At 38.6% G+C, this 17,663-nt stretch overlaps 1 protein-coding gene across 1 annotated transcript in view; it reads left to right on the top strand.

Moving 5' to 3' along the window:
• Positions 1-5,241, top strand: part of PIK3CG (phosphatidylinositol-4,5-bisphosphate 3-kinase catalytic subunit gamma) — a 33,097-nt gene extending 27,856 nt beyond the window's left edge. Inside the window, exon 11 of the mRNA XM_053977930.1 lies at positions 3,228-5,241. Within this exon, the coding sequence (XP_053833905.1) occupies positions 3,228-3,509 (282 nt within the window). The 3' untranslated portion in view covers positions 3,510-5,241. The remainder of the gene's footprint in view (positions 1-3,227) is intronic.
• Positions 5,242-17,663: the final 12,422 nt, after the last annotated feature.

Below are 17,663 nucleotides of genomic sequence, written 5' to 3'. Positions count from 1 at the left end.
AGCAGAAAATAGTTGAAAGTGTGAAAGTGTGCTAATGGAGAATTGAAAGGTGTCTGCAGTGAGGTAAAGTTGGTTTCATATATATGGATCATCCAGGTCTTTAGAGAGGATCTGACCTTTACTTCAGCAGCCCAAATACCAAAATCAGTCTGAAGTAAGTTTGGTCAGAGCCTCTCTTCAATACTTCATGCCTCCATCATGGAGTCCTGGGTTTGACTAAATAAACTTTTCGTTTCTCTGGTACTAATTTCTAAGTACTGTTACCATCCCACTAATGCGCAGTTTAGGAATGCTGTGATGGCAGCAATGTCATTTCCACTAGTGTCCTTAGCCAGATAAAAGATGATTAATGTGTTTTTACTGTTGTGAGCTGTGATGGTGATATGAGACCTGGGCATTTTAAGTGACATGGTTTAGGCACAGACAATAAATAATAAACTGACCAAAAAATGTAAGTTCATGTATAGTTCTGCTGCAATAGCTACTGTTTATATATCACTATTGCAGTAGTACATTAAAAGTCTTTTCTGTCTCAAAGACCAGTAAAAAATAAAATACTTCTATGCAAGTAAAAGGGAAACACAGAGCAAGATTTGCATCACATATTTTGCTATAAAAAATATATGTTTTAATTACATGGCCAGAGTTTTAAAAAACCCCAGAATTGTAGTTTCACTTTTCAGTTAACTTGTTTCATGATATTTCCTAATATTGAGCGATTCATTCAATCTGCCTGCTGACTCATTCATGTATTAATGGAAAAGTCTCAGCATTTATCCTTCATTAATTTTTAAGAACAACTCTCATTATTTTGTACTTCACTACATTAAAACAGTTTGTACTTCAGAAGACTCCTTTGTTTTTTACAGTCTTTGGTGTTTTTATTAACTTAATAATCTACTTTTATAAAATTTTATTTCTTTGTTATTCACTGGACATAGTCCATACAGATGTGTTAGCCAGAGCTCGTATTGCAGATGCTGGAGAAGGTAAAAGTGACAAATAACTTTGACCAAAGATCACTGCAGAAGAGTGAATTTATTTAATTACAAAATCTCATGTATTTGATTGTGAAACAAAGGTGACAGAAAGTAGAAGGGTACCCAATTTATCACTGAGAAATACTTATTTGCAGTATACTGTACATAGGAAGGGATGGCCTATGTAACAGAACTTGGACACTTTATATTATAAAAATGCCTGGATTTTAGGATAATAATAATTAGGACAGTTTCAGGCTTATTCAGGATTATTCTTTTTTTCCTGTTGGGCAATGGGATTTTGGTTTCTCCTCAGCTCCTCTCATTTTGCCTGTGGCTTTAGATGAGTTAGCAGCTTTCTTCTTAATCCTGCAATAAACATGTACATACCCTTGACACCTACCTATCGTCTGGGTTATCTTTGGTTCTCGCTGCCTCTCTCAGAAGTGTAAAAATTCCTTTTCTTGGAAGATACTAATGCAAAACCACATCCAGTTCCTGTCTGAATAAATAACTGTAACAGGCAGATGGAGATTTTTAAAATCTTTTGAATTCCTAGAAGGGCTGCCTTTGAGATGCCGTGATACCAGGTTTTTCTTGACTGCATAATTGTTTTTCTGTCTCAGACACCCAAAGCAGTGAGATACATCATCCATACAGAAATGTAAAACCTTCTTTGATATAACTATAAAGACCTTTCATCTCTTTCAAGGGTAACAAAGCACAGACTAACTCTTGTGACAAGATTTCTCTGTTTGAAGTTGATAATACATAAGTAAAATTTATTTTTTTATTTTTTTCTCCTGCTATAATGGAGAGAAACTATTCCCTGTGATAAGGTAATGGTGTATTCTATTGTAAACTCTGCTTTGACCATTGCATTTAATCTTTTGTGGTGCTAGAACAAACTGACACTGGTGTTCATAAGTATGATCTTATTTCAGAACAGAATTTATTTGGGAATAGAGTAAAAGATTTAAGTTCCCAGGCAATACTAAAAAAAGAAATTGTACAGACAGATCTTCAATATATCATCTTCCTTCCTTAGTATTTTCCTAACCTGTCTAGTTGGGTGTCCTGGTGTTGCTGATGTAAACAGTGATAGATGTTAAGATTATTTGTGCACTTCTTCCTGTTTCAGAGGAAGAAAAAAACATGTACCTTGTAAAAAATGCCCTGTGTTCTAGAGGGCTGTTGGGATTGGTTGGAAGTTTACATTAAAATATTTAGGCTTCCCAAGTATTATTCAAAAGCTTAATATACAGCTGTTGAAAGGTTAAATTGAATGTTTAATTGCGTAAAAATTAGCATTGCTTCAGCTGTGGTTTAAATAATAACAACCTTCTTGGAAATATTTTTCATATTTTTATATTACTGTATTGCAAACCTAATTTCTAGCTGATTGATTATTGATGTCTTCATTGCATTGTTCTTATTTCTGCTAGTAAATGAGTTACAAATTTAATATAAGAAGCAATAATTTCAGTTTATGTATTAGTCGCTTAGCAGGAAATAATTATTTTTAAAGCATTGCATGTTTTTCCAAGCTGCAGAAATGTCATTCTTCTAAAAGTTCTGTTGTTAAGCACAGATTATTTATACATGGAAATGAAAAGGCTGTAAAAAACGCCTATGGAGTCCAGAATGACAGTGCATAGTGATAGAAATCCTCCAGCAAGGCAGAGTGCCTGAAGACTAGAGCTGTCAGCTAGCAAAATTCCTTAGAACACCAAGCCTGAAAATCTTCCCTGTTAAATAATCCATCACCACTGCACAGTTAATAGACACCTATAGAAAATGAAGAGCAATCCCCTGGAGGTGCTACTTTGTTCAGTATCACTTGCCAGCCACAGTCTTTAAATGGGAACATCCCAACAGGAAAGGAAGACAGTGAATTATTGCTGTCTCTTTTAACAGCCACAGAAAGAGGTTATATGGTAGCAACATTATTTTGAAATTCTGGTGAGGCTAAGGTTTTATGCATTAATAATTAATGTAGCATTAAGAGCTGTTAGTTGTACACCCAAACAGTTCTCGTTGCCCCAAGCCGTGGTGAATGAAGTTACACTGAGCAGTGAGTGCAGAAATTTGTGTCACGTTTTGACTCAGTTGAACAGCTTTGTTGGGTCTCCTGTTGCTGACACCTGAGTGATTGAATGGCATTGGTTTATGAGAGTCCTGTGAAATTCCTATACCATCCATCTCAATTCATCTCCTCAATTAACAAAAAACTCTTCTCTCTCACAGGATGTATGTGTGAAGGCTTATTTAGCTCTCCGACACCACACAAACCTGCTGATCATCCTGTTCTCCATGATGCTGATGACTGGAATGCCCCAATTAACCAGCAAAGAAGACATTGAATATATCAGGGAGGCACTGACAGTAGGGAAAAGTGAAGAAGATGCCAAAAAGCATTTTCTTGATCAGATAGAGGTTTGCAGAGATAAGGGCTGGACAGTGCAGTTTAACTGGTTTTTGCATCTTGTGCTTGGAATCAAACAAGGAGTAGAAAAGCATTCTGCTTAATATTTTATGTAAATTAACTGTGGGTGTGAATAGGAGGTTAGTGAATCTACATTATATTTCTGAATTCTGAATAAATGAGCAGTCAAAACTGCCTTTACTCTTCTGGCAGCTTAAATGGATCTTGTAAAAAGGCAAGGACTTTACTCTGCCCCTCCAGAAGATCTTCCTGCAGATAAGATTTTTTTTTCTGATTTCTAATGACACTTCAAGTTGCTGGATTCTTTTAGTTCCTTTGCTGTTTTGGCTTGGATTTTTTTTTTCTTTCTTTAGCAATAATTTCAGATAAATATAAGGAGGAGGTTGAGTAAGATGATAACCTACAAACCCCCTATGACCTTAATTGTTCATGAGGGGTCAAGTCCTTCAAAACCAGAAGAGCTTACATAAAATCTATGGTTATAGTGAAATCTCTGTAGACAATCTATATGTGTCTCAGGATGGTTTAGACACAAGTATTCTTCATCTACATCCTTCTCTTTTGTCCCTTCCTCAGCATTTTGTCCTTTCTGGATTTTTAATGTGTTGTCAGTAGAAAAGAGCTTTGGCTCTGCCATTGGAGGAAATTGCCTTACTGTTACTGTAACCTCCTGACACAGACAACCAATCTTGACTGCCAGGAAAACTTCAAAGTTACTGGAAAGTTCCTCAGACTTGAACATGAAATTCTGAAGGTTTAATTTTGAAAGACTTTTTACTGTACTTTTTAGTGAGTATCATCCATATTATATTACAGATTATATTCTTAGTGTAAACTTATTAAAATTCCACCTGTATAGGAAAAGCTGTGTAGAAAAAGCAATGGTACTTCCTTATCCCTCAGAGAAAACTCCTTATCTAAGAGTAATTGACATTTTACCAAATATCCGAGAAACCCAAAGTTATTTATTCCTTGTTGATATATTTTCAGGATATACCTAGAAGGAATTAAATGTAATCTTTGAAGTTGTGTATATTTTGCTATTTATTTTTAAATTCCTGAAGAAACAATACTACTGAAAAGCTATTTATGAAAGAAAAAAAAACCCTTGTCTTTAATTTCAATATTTAAACTTGAAAGAGGAAAACTTAAAAGAGGAAAAAATGGGCAGTGTTAAGTAGAATTTTAACTCTCTACTGTAGATTGCCTGCAAATCAAGTCTGCCTATGGTAGGAAAGGAAAAAAAAAACATATAGCCTGAATTAGTCTTTGACTTGGATTATTATGGTATACTTCTTGCTAATTGATTTTTACCAAAGAGAGAAGATGGCTTATAATATTGCTTTTTTGCACTTGTGCCCATGTAATTTCTTCCTTCCTTGTAGTATTACATGGGCTTTACATTACATATAAATGATTAACTGAATTTTAAAATTCTGTTGTCATTTGCTTTGATCATTTCACAGAACTGTTATGATTTTAACTACTGTTACTACTGAGTGCATTCTTGAAGGATTTTTAATAAATGTACTGTAATTGGTGTCTCAGTTATGAGATGTAGCCAATTTATTCTTGAAATGTAGATGTTTAATTGTTTACTGTGCACAAGTATTTTGATGTAAATGGTAGATTCCAGTTAAGGAAATCGCTAAGGTTAAAATGTAGACTATTTTGTTATTCTGTTACATTATTATTCTGTGCAAGATAGGCTTTAGATCATACTAAAATATAAACTAAGTGGTTAATATTGTCTGTAAAATGATATTTTTAGATTTGTATTTTATAGATCTGAAATAAATTGATATGTTCTAATAATTTGATTATTATTCATGAATAAGCAGCTTAGCCCAAAATACATGTAAATATTCTTTATCCAGTTTCTTAAAGAATACCTAATCTCAGTAAGAAATCATATTCAAAGTCCCACTCAGAGGAATTGTTTTAGTTCGATATTAATAATTCTGTATGGTGTCAGATATATTGAAATTTAATAGTCTATAGTATTAGAATTGCAATTATTGTAATTGTAAAATGTGAATAGAATATTGCCACTTTTGAAGAGCACTTTATTCATTCCTGGTTTGTTCTATGAAGAAAAATCTGAAGATTTTAGTAAGTTCCTTGTTTTAAAAAACAGGTAGATTTAGTGCTAAATTTAACTCTAGCATGAGGAAATAAATGCTAGTCACAAATTCAAGGGAAATGACACTCTTAAAGCAACCTCCATTTGCCAGAAAAGGTCTACAAGAGCTCTGCACCCAGAAGAAAGTAATTTAGTCCTGCACTAAACTTAGACTGATGATTTTTATCAGCAGTTTACAATACGCTTTATTGAATTGTGTTTATTGCAGACACCTGAAACACCTCAGTGTTGAGCAAATTCGCAGACTTTTCATTGCTTTCCTTGCTCATGAAGCCTATGGTTGGACTGCCTGGGCTCTGCTGGGCTGCCTGGGCTCTTCTGGGCTGCCTTGTGTCTTCTGGGCCAGCCTGACTCCTGGGAGATCAAAGTAGCTGCCAAATCTCCTCTTTACCTATGGAGCAAGCTGTGGACATCAGCATCTCCTTACAAATGGCTGCACGAGCATGCAGCTGATTATCAGCTGGATTTTGTGTCCCTCTGGAAGCCTCCACCCACCATTGGCCTGGTTTTGTGGGAAGCCCTGACACAAGGAGAAACAACACAAAGATGTGGTTTGAGGCAGTCCAGCCTCAGCAGGGAGAGGAGCTGCTTTTCTGGTGAGGAGGTGCACACAAGGACACATCTGCACGTCCTAGACAGAGCACAGCTGTGCCGTTCTGCAGTGGCATTCCCAAGGCCTGGAGAGCTGGAGCTTTAGCACAGATGCCACTGCTGGAGCAGGAGGCTGAGCTACAACTTCCCAAGTCTCCCACTGGCCCTGCAGAATAACTGTTTTTAAGGCTTATAAACCAGGAAATGTAAATTAGTCATTAACCACTAGCCTTTTGCAGAAGCTCTAACACAGCATGCAGAAAAAGAAAATTACTAAATTTTCTGAGTAGGTCTCAATTATCATCACTGTCTCCTATTAGCCTTAAGATTCTTTTTTTAAAATTTTTTTGGAGTACTTTGAGATTTGTAGTATTTTCTTGGTAGTTTCATTCACATTATGACTGCACCTAACAGTGGAAATTTGAATCTATTCTTAGAGTCAGTGCCTCAGACTCAGCTGTGACTTGACATCTGCTTTGACCCCAGCAAGGTCATTGAGATGTTGGTTAGCAGTGAGTGTGTCCCCAAGGCCCCATCCTAATTATATTCCAGGACAAGAAGAGAAGTTGAAATGGAGCTCAGGTGTACAGTGTGATTATATTTAGATCTTCATTCAATACACTGGTTGCACTTGATAGAAGTGCTTTATCTATCATTAGCAGAGTATTGAGACTTAACATGTTTAGCAGATTTTTTTTCTAAAATGTGATCAATGATACAGAAATACAGATATGAACAAATGACTTTAGAAAAATATCAATGGAAATTATGATTCTTGTATTTTAATTATAAACCTTTCTCCTGACTACCAGCAGCATTCTGCAAATCCACATGAGTCCCAAGGATTATATAGATTTCAGACTCCATGCTAATGACTTTATAATGTAGTTGGTGTAAAGTAGCCTTGAAAATAAAAAATTATTAAAATTAAAATTTGGGATGCCATCTGCAGGGTCCGGGTCGCTCTTTGAGCATCCTAGCAATGCTGAAGTTTCTGCAAAACACTCATGTGTTTTCATGAATCTTCTCATTGCAACTTACGTTAAAAATGTTAAAAGCAATATTCCAGAAATAATGAATTCTCCTAGAGAGTAGTCAACAGGGAGATTCCTGCTGTGCTGACCCCACTCTGCATTTGGAAGCCAGAATTAGCCCAAAAAGGTACTAATATATTTGAAATCTTGTGACACGCTGACAGAAAGTAAGATTCATGCTGGAGAAGAGAAAACAGAAAGACGAACTGTTTGTCTGCAGTTACACAAGGAGTGAGCAAAGATATAAATGCCATGGTTATACCCATGTGAGGTGTGCACATCATTATCTCTTTAGAGAAAAGGGGCACTGGTGACCTGTTCTAGTCTGCTGACACAAGGAGACAGGCACAAGGCCACGGCTTCTCCTGACTTTTTGTGCATCACTGGGTCTCATACCCAGCAAGAGAAGCACTGATGACCTGCCTGTTGATAACAAACAAGTGGACACTGGACAGGATCAATTCCTTCCTAGCCCTGGAATGGGGGCTTGTTGTTTCAGAGGGTGCCCAGCAGCACTTGACATGGCCAAAGCCCTCTGCAGGCTGGGGAAGGCAGTGTGTGCCATTGCTCAGGTGTTCTCCTGGGGATGCAAAAGAGGAGGCTGTCACTTTGGAAACAGCAGCAGCACTGCCAGGAACACGTGCCAGTTAATTTTAGCTAACAAAAGATTCCTGTGCATGGCAGAAGTGCTGTATCTTGTAAGTGCAAGCACATCCCACACCTGGGTGCAGTCACTCAGTGTTCAGCGTTAGTAGTCACCGTGTGCCAGTGCTGGTCATGCTCTCAAAGCTGACTTTGGTCTAGTGCCTATGGTCAGAGTTAGCCACTCATCCACTTATTAAGTGCATGAAGAAAAAAAGGGAAAACAATACACTGTAGATAGCAGCATTTCTTTATAAGATAAACAATGAGTAGATACACAAGAAAAGTCTAATGTAATGAAGAATACCCAGAAAAGATCACTCAAAGGAGAAATTGCAAGAAAATAAAAATGTTAATGATCCATGGTACAAAACAGTTTTAAGACTACATCTCTACCAATGTTCCTTTGCCTTTGAATATATCTTTCTTTATCAAATCCAATTATCCTGCAAAAGGCTAAGAGGACTATGACTGTTTAATAACCTAAGAAATATGCTGCCACAATGCAGCTTATGATAAAGAGTTAATTAGAAATTGAAGATATAGCCAGATCTGAATTTTGCTCAATGTATTTACTGTTAAACAACCTGAGATTAACCAAAAAAAAAAAAAAAAATTAGCCTAGTGCTTCTTCCCCAAATCAACCAGCAAGTGTCTGGGACTGGCAGTAAACTCATCACATGAGGAAGTTATTTCCCATCATGATGGAAATGCATTTTTCTCTGAAGTTCTTGGAGCTGGTCCCTGTCAGGGACAGGATACTGGCCTGGACAGACTCTGTCTCTGATGCAGGATGGCAGATCCTCTGCTCAGCTGTCAAATGTCTGTATGAAAAAATCTTGATGAAATAAACAGGTCTCCTCAGGAAATGCTTTCTCTCCAGCCAAAGATATTCTTCATTTTGATGACGTTCATGACAGCATCTCTGTTTTACAAACCTGTTTCCTTCCCACAGAATATGATGTATTTTCCAAATCTTGTAGAATAGTAATTCTGCCTACCTGGAGAGAAAAAATACCTAGAGATCTCAGTAACTTTAAAGTAGTCTGAAACCAAAACACTCCAGGCAGGGACCTTTGGATTCAAGGTGATGGTTCATGCAAAGGCAGGCAAGTATAGGGATGTGCTAATTAGCTACACAATAATACTTCAGAAGACAGTCTTTGGGATTCTGTCATTGCAACACCACACCAAAGTGTGGATAAACAGTGGCCTCTAACAAGACCAGAGACTTGAAGATCCTGCGGAGATTGATACCAGCTTTGTGGGGAAGAGGTGGCCACTGGGTGCAGCTGCAGCCCTCCCAGGGGAACGGGGACTCAGTGGCAGCAGCTCAGGCAAAAATGGGTGTAGAGTCAGAGTTTAAGTGCCAGGATGAACTGTGTGCTCTGCAGGATTTAGCCCTCAGCAGATAGAGTATGTTACTGAAAGGCCCTTTAATGGGATTCATGCCACACAAGTAGTGGTGTTATCAGGACTATTCTGTGAGAATAAATAGTTTATAAAGCATTAGGTTTACTCTTTTTAATCGATAAGTAGAACCATAATATGAATAACTATTTTGCTGCTGCTGCTGCTGCTCCTGCTCCTGCTCAGGATCTTCACCCTAATTCCTCATTTCTGTTCTCTTGTTGCTGTTCCTTGGACCTCAGAATCTAAAACTAGAATAAACTGTCTGCATCTTACAGCCAGGAAATGCACAGCTGAATGTCAGCAAAAGAAGCACATGTCAAAAGCACTGGTAGCTGGACATGCTGTCAACACCTGCACTGGGAGAAACTTGCTAAAAATTCTCCTGACTCTGACAAGGAAACAAACAGCAAAATAAATGAGGAAAGGCTGTGTGTATATGCTTCAAGGTGCAAAGCACTGGAAGACTAAACTTTCCCAGGTTTAATGCTCTATATTCACCCTCCTGACTACTATTATCAATGGGCTCAAGGTAGAAAAGGAACTTCATAGTGAATACACATTTGACTGGCAAGTTAAGTGCAATATTAAGAGAAATACAGCCCTTTTCCAGAACATCCAAGACTCAAAAAAAGCAATAATGTGGGACCACCATCCAATTGTCCCACCTGGTATCATGTATGCATGCTGTCCAACACTGTGATCAGTTTAGCTAGTGGCATCAGAAACTGCACTTTCTGAGAAGCAAGTTACTTGCTTTCAGTACTCCCTGTAAAGCTGTGCTTCTGAGAGCATCCTTTGGAATATCATGGTCACAAGGCATAGCCCAACAAAAAAGATATATGGAAAAGTCTTTATCATAATTGCAATATCCTAATTTAAAACATCATCAAATATGAACTACAAGAAATATTTTTAGTGTTATTTATAAGATCAAGAGATTATAACCTGAAACTGAATCATAGAAAAAATGATTAAATGCACCATTTTGTCAAAAAGGCTTAGAAACCAGAGTATAGCTCATAACAATTTGCCAGGATTTCTTGTAATACAGCAGATGTCACATAGTTCACAGCAAGATGTCCATAAAAAAGACACCACAACCCTTGAAACATAATTTAAACACCATAAGAAGTGAACAACTTGCTGGCACTCTTACAGGGAGAAGCTCCATGAGTGTAGATGAGGGAACAAACACCCATGTAGCAACATTTCCATTCAAAATGGGAAAAGAAATATTTGTAGATGTCAGAAATGTCATGAATCCACAAAGGTAATGATTTAAAAGACATAAAAGTATGGCATGAAAACACAGAAGCCCATAGGAAAAAAAAAATCATAATAAAAAGCTGAAAAAATCCATAGCATTTGGAGAAAACGTTAATCCCCCCAAACTGCTCAATGCCTACTAAAAGATAAAATGAGGTCAAGGAGACATTGAATGTTTTAGGACAATCCATCCTTGATGAGGATTTAGTAATTCCGGTTAATTTGTGGAACAACAAAGTATTCTTGGCTACCAAAGAGCTGTGGAAGGCAGAAACAGAGTTAGCTCTGGAGTATGGACAGCAGAAACTGCGCCTGATCATTACAACAAACACAACTCAATAGCACAGAGAAGGATACTCGGGAGACCTCTCAGAAGGTACATGCAGGGAGAGAGGGCTGTGCACTTCTCCAGCAAGAAAGGTCAGAAATAGCTACAGACTGCTTCCTTTGTTCAAAACCACAGAACTGGAACCCAAGGAGCTTGGCAGCAGTGCCCGATGCACCCAACAGAGCACAGCAGGAGCTGGCAGCTGCTCTTTCTGAACTCAGAGAAACCATTACCCGTGATAGCTGATTACTATGGTAATTCTTCAAACTCAAACAACCTGGGAACTGACAATACAGCAAATCAGGCTGTGACAGAGACCCACAAGGCTTGCAGGCTGCGAGGGGAGTGGTGCACAGTGAAGAAACATCAATCTTCAGTGCATTTTCACATCTGTGTATGCCATTTAGACTCTACAAATTGCCAGGAGTTAGATGTTTCTTATTAATTTACCATGTCATTTTTCCTAAAATATATGGTTTACAAAGCCACATACCAAGCTAAAAGGAGGAGTGTGTTTTGCCCTCCAACAACTACTTTGTGTCTTGCACTTGTCTTAATGCTACTTTATTAATGGGAAAGGGGCTCTATTGGAAGATGGAAGCAAATACCTCCCTGGCAGATAAATAGACTAGAGGGAGTTTATGACCTGAGGAGTGTTCATAGCTGTGAGTTACCACATGGCAGTGTTTGCTATCAAAGGGACCTGCAGTGAATTTATTAAAGTAATGGTCAACAACATCTGAGGGGTTTAACAGGTCTGTACAGGGTGGGTGTCCCAGACATACACAACCTGCTCTCCAGATTTTTCTTGGCCCAATGGATGGAAAAATGAGAAATATACAAAAATAGTCAATCTTCTACTAAGCACAGCAAATTAGGGTTGTCAAGATCTTCCCCTAGTTTACTTAACAACTGAAAACAAGCAAAAGAGCTGTGATTTGTTTGTAATGCCAAGAATTATTAATCAACATTTGTTCACTGGAAGATAAGCTAGAAATTGTATTATAATAAGAAGTGTCAAATCACTTAAAACTTAAGACTCCTAAGGAGATGATCTGTCCTCACAGTAATTAAATCAGCAGAACAACCTAATTTTTATGCACACAGAAGGGACACACAGGGAAAGAGGATAACACCGTGCTCTTCACTGTGGAATATCCTGCCAGCAATACCAAAACTGCAAATGAAGAGAAAACATGTACAGTATCAGCCAGACCTGAGAACTTCCTGCATACCATATAGAAGAGAAAATTCCAATACAGCCAACCCAAGCCCAGATGATTCTTCATGTTTTGGCTATACTACAACTGCCAAAAGCAACACTTGCTTCAGATGGAAAAGAAGATTTAAATGGCCAAGCAAAGGATTAAGGTACATTATATGAATATTTTTAAGAATCACTCAAAAATTCCTTTGCTTATGAGAATGTGTGTCAAGACAATTAAATAGTCATATGGATTTTTAAGGGACAGCTATGAAATTAGAGAATTAGAGTCCTCAATCTTTTTTTCATGTGTCTTGAGCTGAGTTGTGAGCAGAGCATGAGTTTGAAATATTTTGTTAATAAAAAGCCTATTTAGTTTAGCTTATCCCCTATGAATTTCCATTCCTCCACAGAGCCTAAATAAAAGCAATAAAATCACATTTACATTGGGATATTTGCCTTTTTTTCCTTAAGAGGTAATTTCTTTTACTCTCTTTTTGGCACTGCTATGTATGCAAAGCCTAAGTATAGAGTAGATTACCAGTGGAAAATGTAACTTCAATTTAGTACAAAGAGTAGATAACTGAGACCTTCTCATTGGCATGGTCTTCCAGGAGAATGATCTTCAGGTGCTCTTGTTGAATAGTGAATGTTCCTGTGGCAAATTTGGGGTGGAAATAAGATAAATAAAATGAATAAGAAATAAGAAAAATAAAATGAATAAGAAATAAGATAACCCCATGGTGTTGCTCTATTACTTTGGGAGGCTCCTGATGTTGCTGTTTCACAAGGGAAAGGAACAGAGGAGGTGAAATTCTTGCAGTGAGTGTCAGGGCTCATATTGCTTTCAGTCCCATGAGCTTTTTGAATTGTAGGTAAGCCACGTGCCCAGTGCAGATGAGAGGCAAAGAGGGTTCTCTTGGGAACAGCTGCTGCTGCTCTCTGGATCTCTGCTCTCAGCACACCTGTCCTTTAGGCAGCCAGGACAGCACATGTCACCAGGGGAGCAGGAAGAGCAGCAGCTATGGCCAGGATTCAACAGAACAAGGAGAGCAGAATTTTGGGTACCAAGCTGTATATCTGAATAGCCAGCTTGGTAGGAATTCCACCAATGCCAAGTCAGAGTGAATGAACTCAGTTCAAGCTGCAACACCACAGGCCTGGGCTTGGGAGCAGGATGTACTGTACCCAGAGAAAATAGAAGCAGCAAGATTCAAAGCTGGAAATTCAAAGCTCATTTCAACCAAGTCTTCTTCAGCTCTTGGAAAACAGCCTTGGTAAATCTCTAGTTGTATCATCATGACAATTTTCCCAGCTTGTTGGCTAAACAGTATCAGTACTAAATATAGCCCTCTTTGGCATGCCAGCGGGAGCTTGCCAAACATGAAGAAGAGTAATTTGTCCTTCCTGAGAAGACACATGCCACCCTCAGGCATATGGGACTGAGCCAGAAACAATTCACCCCAGAATGGCAAACAGCCCACTACTGGCCTTGTCCTGATGTGTTCCCACACTGCCATGGAATCATACTGGATACTATAGCATGGAACAGAACTGGGGCATTCCGGGGCAGTAGTTTTCCCAGGTAAGAGTCACTGTTGTAAGACAACCCACTGAAGTGCAAAGTTAAATAGTAATACCATCATTAAAAAAAACCACAAAGGCAGAGAGTAATCTGATGAATCTTCACACAACATTTTAGGGTTCTGAAGTCACCTATGAGACTGCTCCACCTTCAGCTACTTTTAATGTATAAATTGGTATGTACCAATAGCTCTGTGACAAACAGATTGTCACAGCTGTCAGAGTGAGTCACAAGAAATCAACTGCATTTGGGAGGAAATTGGCTTATCCTTTAAAGAACAGGCCTGCAAATAAACAATGGCGGGAGACATATTTAATGCAATGTAATACTTAGCTCAGAAAATGAGCTAAGCCGGAGGAAAAAGAAAAAAACAACTTATTTGTGGATCTCTTATGATGGATTATATTCTCGTAAACTCAAACAGACCAGTTCAGTTTTTAATAGCTTAGACACCAACAAGGTCCAAGAACAGCCTTTCAACTGACACAGAAACATGATATTTCCATTTCTTTAGGACCTCTGGTCCTTCCCTCCAGAAAGAAACAAATCAGTTGCAGTTCTGCACTGGAAACAGATTATTTATGAAAATGCTTCTGAGCAATAAAATATTAGACCTTCATCCAACAGTGAAAGTCGGCCAAGCACAAAGGTCCATAGGCACACAACTGCGTACAAGATAACAACCAAGAACAACAGAGGAAACACTGAGATGTGGAGAAGTTAATTGCTCTATTCTTCCAAATTCAACAATTATGCTCAGACACAACCAAAATTAAGAAAGGAAATCAGCATTAATTAAAAGTAGACCTGCCCATACACAGAGTGGAAGACTCTCTCCAGAGCTTACCCTGTAAGAAGCTATACTAGATCTGTTCAAAGAATTTTTTTTTCCAGTTGAAAAGATGGATAAGAAGGAAACTCAAGTGCACTGAAACAACAGAAAGGCAACTGTATTGCCCATTACCTTCTCCATGGGAGAACTACCAAGATATGCTAAGGGCTTTGCACTGGGTAAGTTTTTTCATTTCCAACCTACAGCTGGGAGTGTCTGCCACAAACAGCAGAGAAGAAAGTTAAGAAGTTGTTTAATTACTCATGGGATCATCATCTCTCAGAGGGAAAATCAGAAATATCTTTAAAGGAGCAAAGGGCAATTGAAAAGTTTAAGTGCCTGTTTGCAGGCTGAGAACTACTAGCTTAAATTACATTAGTTGAGATGTTTTGAAGAATCAAGAATTATGAACCTTCCACAGTGGTAAATGCCTTTTGCTGGAAATGGTTTTGAAACTCCAGGTGTGGCAGAGACCTCATGCAGGGACTTGTCACACCAACTGGACTGTCCCTGAATTCTGGAAGTGGGCTGCTGCCATTTCTGTCAAATTTCAGTTGAAGATCAGCATAGAGGTGCTCAGAATAAGAGAATGTGGTGGTCCAGGTAGGAAAGAGCTAGAGAATAGAAGATTTATAGATTTGCGGAATTTTTTCCCCTGTACTTGTTGCAGCGAAAGAAGAGATAGAGTTCTGTGGACTATTTAATATTCTTTAACTACTCTTGAGCTATGTGAGTAATGTTCCCCTTTAAGACCTTCTTGACATGTACCCTGGTTCTTAACTGAGTGCTCTTTGTTTGGAAAACAGCCATTAGGCACTCACCCTTATCTCAAGAGTCAGACAATCAGTATTGTGGTGTCATGATGTGTTCATTCTCTTTACGTTTCATATGAATGAGCTGGATTCCTTGGAATAAAAGTGGCTTTTCTCTCCTGCTGTGTCAGGAAATAAAGACATTTCTGACATAAAATATTATTTTTCTAAGGATAAGGTCATCTTATTGGGCCAAGAACACTCCTTTTAAGGCCACAGAATGAAGTAACTCCAAAAATGCACTGGTTTTTATTTATGTAAACAAATAGTTTTCAAGCTTTCTGTCTAGCCCACGGCATTATTAGTATTGACATGAATACATAGTTGGCTTCCAAATAGACCTGAAATCCCTGTAGCTCATCTGCGTTCAATACAAAAACCCTAAAAAAATCCCAGTTGTTGAAACATCACTGCAGTCTAACAGCTTAGCAGGAGGTTCTCATCTGTTTTCAAAACTGATTTCCAGTGAGTTTCAGCCCTAGTTGGTTCTTTAAACCTCTCAGATTTGTACAGTCAGGCTCCTTCTGTTTCATCAGAGAGTGAATAATCTTTTCCTTCTTTGAGTTATTACCATTTTAGTAGCAAAGCTTAGCCTCATTTTGTAATTTCTGCTGGATGAGTAATTCCTCCTCACCCAAGTAGTGCCACTGAGTTTCCATGTGAGCAAGAACTTGCAAGATCAGGACCTTTCACCCTCAGCATTGCTCCTTTTTTAGAGCATAACTATTTTTATTCTCCAGCTTCCAGGCATAGAAATGTTGACATCTAAACTGAAGAATGCCAATGGTTGAGACAGAGAAAGAAAATAAAAGCCATCAATTAAATTATTTAGAATGTTTACAAGACATTGCACTATTAAGCAAGGATCTGTTTACACAGTGGAGTTATTTTAAAATATCTACATGTTTTAAAAGTCCAAGTCTTAAAATGCTGCACATATTTGAAATGAAATAATGTTTCATGCTTTACTAAGTAGTAGATATTTTTAAATAATGGACATTTCAAAATAAACTCTAACACTTATTAGTCTATCTCCAATAAAGTACACCCTTACATAAACCTTTAGAAGAACTCTTCTTACATCTCTGTATACTGATCAGCAGAAATTAAACCCTCTCAGGCATAAAATCCTTACCTGTTCCTTTAACTTGGCTACTGTCACCAGTGACACACCCCAGGGGTCACCCTGTGTTAATGGCTTGGATGGTGGGACAGAGGGAAGGCTCAGCAGGTTTGCAGAAGATACAAAACAGGGTGAAGTGGCTGACACAGAGATGTCACTGAGAGCATCTCCATGCAGAAAGTTCACTGCCCTTTGGCTATTAGACATGAAAAATCTTAGTTACTAAGAACCCCATATTTCCTTTGCATCTGGGCACTTTAGAGCCCAGGACAGGATTCACTGCAGTTCTGCAGGATGGCCCCTGCTGGGATATGATGTCTTTTTGTCTCAGGAGAGCCAGCATGCTGCTGTCTGCTTGCCCTCCTCTGCCCTCCCTCCCTGTTCCTACCCCCAGACCTGCCATCCAGCTTGGCCAATGTCAAGCAGGGAGCAGTGCTACTGACATCAGATATGTGACACACAGAGGTGCAGGCAAAGAAAAGGTCTGCAAGGAGTCAGCCCTTCTTCTTGATGTGTTATGGTGCTCCCTTCTCCCTGCATCTGTGTTGAAAGAGCAAGAAATGGTGGACATTCACAAAGACCTGTCTCATTTCTGTAAGCACAGAACAGATTTGCAGATGTGCTTTATCTGGACATTCCTAGGACAGTCAAGGAGACCAGTGCAACCCCAACTTGTGTTCCTTCCCTGCCAGCCCAGCTGCAGTGATGACTGGTCTTCTCCATGTATCTTAATCCATGTGAAATTGATTCCATGGAGAGGACCATAAAACTAGGCTAGCACTTTATGGATTAAGTAAAAGATCTCAGCCTGATGAGTATCATGCTGGAAACTGGCCAGGGAAGTGGTGTGGCACTGATCACATACTGAGAATCTCTCTGTGTTCTCCATAATCATTATCCTATTTTAAAATAAGGATAAGATCAGCTGGACCTTGCTGCCAGCTCCCACAGGACAATCTGGCTCTGTAATGTAAGTAAAAGAGTCTATCTGCTGTCTGCATCTTCCTCTTCTATTTCTGTTCAGGGTGAAGTATCCATATTGCAGTCTTTCTGGAGAAGGAAAGGATAAAAAGCTGAGGACTTTGAAAGATGACTGGTCCTGTCAGAAAAATGATTGGTCAAGGGGAATTTTCTCATCCAAAGATCCCCACACTTCTGTGTCTGCATTCCTGTTACATTACTTCGTCATCACCATCATAAAAAGAATATCAAAACAAATACCTAGTTATTACAGATAGCCAGAGGGTTGCTTCATGAGTGACTC

The sequence above is a fragment of the Vidua macroura genome, chromosome 5 (genome assembly GCF_024509145.1).
Source record: "Vidua macroura isolate BioBank_ID:100142 chromosome 5, ASM2450914v1, whole genome shotgun sequence".
NCBI classification, from domain to species: Eukaryota; Metazoa; Chordata; class Aves; order Passeriformes; family Viduidae; genus Vidua; species Vidua macroura.
Note: the sequence above shows the minus strand (reverse complement) of the source record. Positions and strands in the feature narration are given on the sequence as shown.